The sequence below is a fragment of the Chrysochloris asiatica genome, unplaced genomic scaffold (genome assembly GCF_000296735.1).
Source record: "Chrysochloris asiatica unplaced genomic scaffold, ChrAsi1.0 scaffold00025, whole genome shotgun sequence".
NCBI classification, from domain to species: Eukaryota; Metazoa; Chordata; class Mammalia; order Afrosoricida; family Chrysochloridae; genus Chrysochloris; species Chrysochloris asiatica.
In genome coordinates, this window is record NW_006408543.1 from 11,482,631 (window position 1) to 11,491,056 (window position 8,426).

The 8,426-nt window shown below is 56.5% G+C and overlaps 1 protein-coding gene across 1 annotated transcript in view; it reads left to right on the forward strand.

Annotated features, from left to right (window-relative positions):
- The first annotated feature begins 2,277 nt into the window (after positions 1–2,277).
- EXOC3L4 (exocyst complex component 3-like 4) overlaps positions 2,278–8,426 on the forward strand; it is a 10,632-nt gene continuing 4,483 nt past the window's right edge. The window contains exons 1-6 of the mRNA XM_006839541.1: positions 2,278–2,668; positions 3,771–4,425; positions 5,283–5,394; positions 5,626–5,748; positions 6,006–6,106; positions 6,276–6,356. Of these exons, the coding sequence (XP_006839604.1) occupies positions 2,278–2,668; positions 3,771–4,425; positions 5,283–5,394; positions 5,626–5,748; positions 6,006–6,106; positions 6,276–6,356 (1,463 nt within the window). The remainder of the gene's footprint in view (positions 2,669–3,770; positions 4,426–5,282; positions 5,395–5,625; positions 5,749–6,005; positions 6,107–6,275; positions 6,357–8,426) is intronic.

The following is an 8,426-nucleotide window of genomic DNA, read 5'->3' on the forward strand; positions in this document are numbered from 1 at the left end:
TTCAACACTTTAAAAAGGTCTTGTGCAGCAGAGTTGCCTAATGCAATTTCTTGGCTGCTGCTTCCATGAGTGTTGATGGTTGAGCCAAGAATAATAGAGTCCTTGACAACTTAATCTTCTCCATTGATAAGAATGTTGTTTATTGGTCCAGTGGTGAGGATTTTTGTTTTCTTTACATTGAGATGTAATCTATACTGAAGGCTATGGTCTTTGATTTTCATCAGTGTTTTAAGTCCTCTTCACTTTTAGCAAGCAAGGTTGTATCATCTGCATATCGCATGTTGTTAATGAGTCTTCCTCCAATCCTGATGCCACGTTTTTCTTCATATAACCCAGCTTCTTGGATTATTTGCTCAGCATGTTGTTGTTGTTGTGTTGTTAAGTGCTATCGAGTCATACAGGTTGAATAAGTATGGTGAAAGAATGCAACCCTGTTGCACACCTTTCCTAATTTTAAATCATTCAGTGTTCCCATGTTCTGTCCAACTCCATAGTGACCCTGTACAGTGTTTCAGAGGCTGTAAATTTTTACAGGAGCAGAAAGTCTCATCTTTCTCCCATGGAGCAACTGGTAGAGTCAAACTCTGATCTTTCGGTTAGCAGCTCACCTCATAATCCACTATGCTACCAGGCTCCTTGGACACACAGTTGTTGTTAAGTACTGTGGAGTCGGTTCCGACTCATAGTGACCCTGCACAGGGTTTCCAAGGCTGTAAATCTTTACAGGAGTAGAAAGCCTCATCTTTCTCCCGTGAAACAGCTGGTAGTTTCGAACTGGCGACCTTGAGGTTAGCAGCCCGATTCGTAATCACTACACTACCAGGACACAGAGTAGGCGCTTACTAAGTGTGAGCTCTTCCCATCCAAGACTGTCACCAATGCCTCCTGCAAGGGGAGTTGACAGGGAGAACCAGCTGGAAGAGCCCCCTTCATTCCCACTCATGCCCTTGTGGGTGCAGATCCTGTACTGGGTGCTGAGAGAGAGAGAGAGAGAGAGAGGACTGTGTGGACCATGTCCTTGCTGCGTGAGCTGGGCAGGGTCCCGGGAGCCTTGGCGCAGGGGCAGGAGGATGACCTGTGGCCAGGGAGGGGCAGATAAGGTTCCATCAATCATCTGGGCCACCCTCCCTCCACTGGACCTCCTTCCAGCTGCTCTGTGTCCAGGGAGCCTCCAGGAAGGTAGGCCTACGAGGACCAGGACAGACGTGCGGGAGGGTGTGGGGCCAGTGAGGGTCTGGGACTGTTCATCACAGTGTCACTGCGGCCTGGTAATGGTGGAGGCAGGGGGTGGGATAGAGTGGGGGGAGAGGGGGGCTTTGCTTCTGCTTGGCTGGGAACTTCTTCAGTAAGCCCGTTTTGGGTCTCAGTTTTTCCAAGGGTTAAGTGGGACCCTGCTGGTCTCATCCACTTCCCCAGCCGCCAGGGCCCTGGTTTGCACAATAGGGTGGGCAGGGCCTGACCTGTGTCTTTTCCACTCCAGCTAAACCAGCAGCTAGAAGACAAAACACAGCCAGCTCCTCTCCAGCTGGAGCGGCTGTGGGTGGAGCCAAGTGGGGGCTCCGGAGAGGCGGGAGCAGGCTCAAAACCCCGTGGGGGAGGGGCAAGTGGGAAGAAGCGTTGGGAACCCCTCCACCCCCAACCCCCCAGTTAAATATAGACTGAGGCCCCTCCCCCTGCCACCTCTGTGGGCTGTTCGACCTCGATAAGCCACAGGGTGGCCTCAGCCAGTGCCCTCAGGCCAGACCCGCCTCCAGCTCTGAGGGCCCCTGGGAAGGGGTGGATGTCTGTGGGGCCCCTAAGCGCCCCTCTGAGCGGAAGCAGGCAGGCTTGTTGGGTTGAACTGGGGGTGCGCTGGGAACTACGGGGACCTAAGGATCTAAAAGTCCGGGAGTGCTGGATGTGGTTTGGGGTTTGGGCCGGGCCCCAGAACCTGCATGCTTAACTCCTCACTACGATGATTCTGATTGGGTCTGGCATGGCAGGCAGAGTGAGCAATGGGTGCGGGGGTAACTTGGAGGGGGTTAGGAAGGTGTCTAGGCGGGCGCCTGATGCAAATGGCCGTCTGTGAGTGTCTCAGTGCCCGGCTAAGGCCTGGCACAAAGCAGGTGGCCTGAGGATCACCTCCCTGGGAAAGCCTTCCCTGACCACACCTCTGGACCTGGCCAGGCCTCACAGGACTCTTTCTCCTGGCTGGCTGTGTCTGCTCCCCGGTACTGGACACCCCTTGTCCCAGGCTTCCTGAGCCTCCTTCTCACCCCCAGCTCTCCTGCTGCCAAGATGCCGTCACGACGGACAGTGGCCCTTGGACTGAAGCTGGGCAGCCCAAAGGAGCCAGCTGAACAAAAGACCCCAGTGCAGATCACTCGGCGAGTGAGCAGTGGGGACTCTCCCAGCATCCAATACGAAGACGATGCAGGACATGGCCTGGGTACCTTGTTGCGGTCCTTCGCCAGGGCTAGCCAACGGGCCCTGGTCCCTGAGGACTTCGGCCTGCTGCGGCGAAGCTCACGCTTCCGGTCCTTGCGGCGCACCCCAAGGAAGGCTACAGACAAGTCCCAAGCCCCCACCGTGCCAGGAGCGGCCCTGGACGTGCCCTCGAAGGGTACAGACAGTATCAGACGTCAAACATCTGCTGGGGTGGGGCCTAAGGAACTGGAAACCGAGGCAGGTGAGGATCTCACACCTTACCGTGTACGGGGTAAACTGAGGTCAGATGGTGGATCATTATCCACTCCCAAGATTGATGAGCTGGCTGTGTTTGCCCTCCCCCAACTTCTCCTCCTCAGACCCCCACTCCCATCTTCAGTGATTGGCACAATTCCTGTTTAAATCCTTCTAACATCTCAGGGGTAGGAGCTCTGGTAGCGTAGTGGTTACGAATCGGGCTGTGAACCGCAAGGTCAGCAGTTCGAAACTACTAGCTGCTCCGTGGGAGAAAGATGAGGCTTTCTGCTCGCGTAAAGATTTACAGCCTCGGAAACCCTGTACAGGGTCGCTATGGGTCGGAACCGACTCGATGGCTCTTAAAAACAACAACAAACATCTGAGGGAGGGGCGCACCCATTGGACAGATGGGAAAAGTGAGGCTTAGAGGGGCAAAGTGAGTTGCCTCAAATCTCACAGCTGGGAAATGGATGAGGTGGGATTTGAACCCTGATGTGGAGGACACCAAACCCCTAGCCTTCCATGCCAGCACCTCCATGCCTGGGCTCTTGGCCAAGTTTGGGGATGGAGAAGGCACCGGGTCTCTTTGATCTTGTGGTCACAGAGGGTGCTGGGCGTTGGCTGCTTGGAGGGAGGTGGGAGGGCCTGTCCAAAGGAGGAAGCGTTGGAGTGGACCCTAGTGAGGGTGCAGGTGGACGCCTGTGAGTGGAAACCGGCCAGCAAAGCTGAAGCCTAGCACCGGGTCAGGAGCCTGGACTCAGGCACGCCCAGCCTGAGCTCTGCCCTGTAATCAATCACCTGCAAGCACGCGAGGCCACCAGGTCCAGCTCAGCACAACCTGGGGTGGGGAGCCAGGGACTGGGCATTGGTGGCAGGCCCTAGACTGTGCCCTCCACACCTTCAATGTTAATTCAAATTGCTGTTTTCAGTCAGGCTTGGGGCCCCGGGGTGGGGGGCACACAGAATCAATGGAGATTCTGAGGGAGGGCTCCTGGCAGTTAGGACTGCCGTTCATTCCTGGGACAGATTTTCACCTGGACTCTGAGAGTTTGACGTAGGGGTCCATTTACCTCTGCGTCCCCACATATACTGCCTGTCGCTTGCAGAAGGCAAATCCGTGGCGGACCTCATCGCCGAGCGGCAATTGCTGGCGGCCTTCAAACAGCTGCGGCACCTGGAGACGCAACTGGTGGCTGGGAAGGCTTCGCGCGCCTATGAACAGGACCTCACAGACTTTGTGCGGCGCGCCATGGACGTATGTCTGCACTACGACGGGCTGGCTGCAGAGATCCGCGCCGTCGTGCGTGAGACGCTGGGCCCGGACGGCGTGGACGCGGCCGCGCTCACAGAACTGGCCCAAGTGGTGCGTGCCGAAGAGGAGGCCCACCCGGAGCCCCCTGAGGACGGTGACTTCCTGCGCATGCCGCGCCGTTGGCGCCAGCAATGGGAGGACGAGGTACGGCGCAGCGCTCAGGAGCGCGTACAGCAGGCAAACGCTGCAGAGGCCGCGGGGGACGAGGATCGCTCATCCGACCTGGCCCGCCTTCTAGCGGAACTCGGCTGCTTGGTCCGCGGCGATCTAAAGAAGGTGCGTTTAGAGGTGCAGCCCGCCTATGCGGCGGCCGGCTTCCAAGCATGGGAGGCCTACCTGCACGCCTTCCACGACGCCGTGGCCCTGCGCCTCCAGGAGCTGGCGAATGAAGCCCACGGCTGCGAGCAGCTCTACGTCCTGCTGGATTGGGCCGCCAATATCTACAGAAGGTAAAACCCCAGGCCAGGGCGCCACGGCGACCACCTGAGAGGCCTTTGGAAATGCTCCGGGGCGGGAGGGGGACACACAGAATGCCTGCCTTCTCCTTTCCTTCCTGGAAGAAGGCTGGTGATTGGGTGCCAGAGAACTCATGGGATCTTTGGTCCTCTTTCCTCTACACCCGAGGTCTGGGAGTAGATGGGACACAGTGTGCTCTCCCCAAGGGTTCTCCTAAGCTGCCACCAAACCTAGGTTCCCCGCGTTAGAAATAGCCTAGGGTGACGTTCTCACAGAGCAGGGCGCCATTTGAGAGGGCCTAGGCTAGTTCAGGTAGGCCTTTGATGGGATTAGAAGGCCCCCCTCTGGTAGCACCTGGTAGTTGGGCACAGTCAGCTAGGAGTCTGCATTCCTGACTCTGGACTGTGGAGAGGGTAGCGCTGGGTGCCTCAAGAGGTTCAGGCTCCCCTTCCCTGGATGTGTGGCCTTGTCCATCTCTGAGGTTTCTTGTTGTGGATTAGACAACAGCAGGTTTCTGAGCTGTGTGGTACTGGAGTGGGAGACCCCAGTCTTGGGTGTATCTTGACTGTGACCGAGGCAGCCGTCCGAGGTCCATTTGATGTGAGCGCTCAGCTAAGGTGTGTCTGGAGATTCAGCAGACACACACTTCCAGGGAGGGAGCAGGGAGGGAATAAAGACATGGAGGGCAGGCCCTGGGGTGGGGGTTGAGGGGAGGCAGCTGATTTGAACTGAAGCTCAGATTTAGGGGCCTTGGCTGCATGGCCTCAGGTCCAGGGAAGTGAGGGGCAGCTGCTACCCTATGCTTGGAGGATTCCTGTCCAGGCCCTCAGATTGCAGCCCTGCCTTCCAGTCCCGACTTCCTGGATGCCCCTGACCTGGCGTTGCCCGCAGAGCCGCTGCCCCCGCTGCTGGCACCCGAAGTATGGGCCCGACTGGAGAATGACTACACCAGTTTCCTTGAGGTAAGATGGGGAGGAGGTCAGAACGCCGGTACCCTAATGTTAGTGTATTACCCTAGGCTGCCGCTAGGTGCTGGCCTTGACTGGGTTGGAGTCACTTCCACCTGTACCCTCGGGCATGATCCAGGACCCCTGAAGGGTCACCCTCATTCCAGGGGCAGGGAGAGACCCAGAGGTAGGGGGCGTCCAGTCATCCACCCCCGAGAGTCTCACCACAGCTTGTCCCCCATGCAGACCAAGATCATCAGGTGCTTTGAAAACATCCTGCAGTTGGAGCAGAGTCACTGGGCGGCAGAAGAGGCCCCGGAAGTGTTGCAGGGCCAATACCATGCACCCCTGTCCATCGACATTCACATGGTGTGGCCAGGAGGGGCTGAGGGGACGTGTGGTCAGGCTTCAGACTTCTAACTTCCCCTTCCTGTGAATGGGACCCTGACCTTTCAGATGGGGAGGAATCTGGACCCCAGGGGCCAGTGGGCAATAGGTCCCAGCTGGGCAGATGGTTGTGGATGTTGGGAAGGTTGGAGTGCTCTGGGATGTCGTGAGGCCTCAAAGTGGGGGGCTGGGGTCTTCTAGGGTTTGGAACCGTCCTTAGTGCTTCACATCTCTCACAGCTCGTGGCTGAGCACGTGAAGGCCGCCGGCGCCATCTCAGCTGAGCTGGAGGCCACCACCCTACAGATCTGTGCGCGAGCTCTCAGCCTCTTCGTGCCTAGGTGCGGGCGTCTGCCATCCCGGGAACCCCATCCCGTTTTCTCACAACCTGAGACCTATCCTGTCCTGTAGGTGGGAGGGAGCAACCCTGCACAATGCTCCCATCCAGAAGACCAGAGGGTAGGCCGAGCTGGGCAGAATCCCTACGGCCTTTGCTTCCTGTACCCCCAGGTTTGAAAAGACCTTTTTGGAGTCCGAGGCTGTGAACGTGCCACACCTGGGTGCCTACATCAACTCTTGCGAGGAACTCAGGTCAGGCATCCAGGCCAGGTTCTCTGCAGGGGCAGTGCCCGGCGCGGCCAGTAGGGGGCGGGCGAGCTACAGGAACTGGGACACAGACTACTCCCGCTGTGCGGTGGGGGGGAAGGGGAGGCAGCTGGTCACTGTTCTGTGTGTGGTGTGTGTATGTGCATCTTGGCTCTGAAGAAACTGGTCTCTTCCAGTGAGAACAAGGAGGCCTCCAGGAACCAGCTGGTCTGGTCCTGTCCCCCCACCCTCAGTAATAGGCCATGGAGCTGGGACCCAGGAAGAGGTGGGGGAAAGGTTTCAAAGCTGAGCAAAGGTCAAAGAGTACCAGTCACCCCAGTCCCTGTTTACTGCCCAGCCCAGACTGGCCCTGCCAGTCAGGGCTCGGTTTCCTTCCTCCTTTTATCCCAACCCAACTTCTTCTTTCTTTTCAATGACACCCTTTTCTAGGGAGTCCTCCCTGACACTCCACCCTGAGTCTCATCTGGTCCCAGGAAGCCCTCATTGTGGGCTACAAGGTGGTTGCCCTTGTTCTATGCCCTCAACCCCAGGCTAAGCCTCGATGTTACACTCTGTGGACACACCGGCAACTGAGGGCATAGACTCTGGGCCACCCTCTTTGGGTTCAGATCTAGACTCTGCCATATAGTTGCTGTGTACCCTACGGCAGGTCACTTAACATCTCTGATCCATGTTTTCCCATTTGTCAAGTGGTGATCACAGCTTTTGCTCTCTAGGGCTATATGGGGACTCTGTTATAGAAAACTCAGGTTCCATTTGCTTTGTTACCTTGAATGCAGTGCGTCCATTTACAGATGGCAAAGGAAGTATCACATGACCAGTAGGTGGTGGACCTGGGTTTTAAACCAGGCCAACTGGATGGCACTTAACAACAACAACAACAACAGGGTCCAAAGTGTGACCACAACCAGGCACTGCTTCTCCAGCACGCTCTTGATCCTAATTAATGCCAGATAACTCCTAGGCTCTGGAGACTGTCAGCGTTCAGACAGCTCTGGTTCCTTTTGTCCCTGCATCTGGGAAGGACGTGCCAAGTATGGGGGGCCCTGGGGGATTAGCTGAGTTGCCCCTGGCCCAGACAGTACTCCCCACCCTGTCTGGGGGTGGTTCCGGCAGGGAGCCTGTACCATGGATTGTAAGGCCTGGGTGCTGACTGGCTCTCAGTTTCCACACCAGTGAAATGGGAATGTTTTCACCTCCAGGGGGCTAATTGTTGTTGTTGTTGTTAAGTGCTGTTGAGTTGGTTCTGACTCATAGCCTCCCTGTGTAAGGTTTCTGAGGAAGGTCTGGTGGGTTTGTGTCACTGAACTCGTGGTTAGCAGTCCAGTACTTATTCTACATCACCACACCAGGACTCCTGGGGGGTAATTACAAAGCTCAAAAGATAGCCGTGCCTATGCCAAGCACTGGTGCAGTGCTATAAGGTAAGTACTGCACTGTTAACCACAAGGTCGGTGGTTCAAACCCACCATCTGCCCCTTGGACACCCTACACAGGGATGCTGAGTCAGAACTGACTCCATGGCATATAACAACAACAACATGCCAGACATGGAGTGTTGCGCTGTGTTGTTACCAAGAATGATGGCAGTTAGGCCCAGAGCTGCCAGAGAGGAGCTTGACCATGGGGTGAACCCACCACGACCCTGCTGACAGAGCCCTCCATGGTCAGCTCCTGGTGGTTTTGTGTGGTCCCCTACTTTGACTCTGCTTTCAGAGTTACTACATTTTGCTGCCCTTCACATTGTAGTCTAAGTGAATGGAATTAGGATGCTGAGTCTGCATGGCTGTGGCTGAAGCTGGGCCTTGTGCTTCCAGCCTTCTCCCTTTACCCCGAACTTTCCTTCTCTTCCGTCTCTGACTCCCCTTTCTCCTGTTCTCCTCCCTTATTCCCCATTTCACCTGTCTCCCCTACTCCCACTTTACCAGTCTCCCCCTATCTATCACTTCACCTGTCTTCCCACCGTAACCCCTTCACCTTTCCTCCCCCCACTTCACCTTTCTCTCCCCTTACCCCTCAGTTCACCTATCCCCCCCTTAATCCCCACTTCACCTA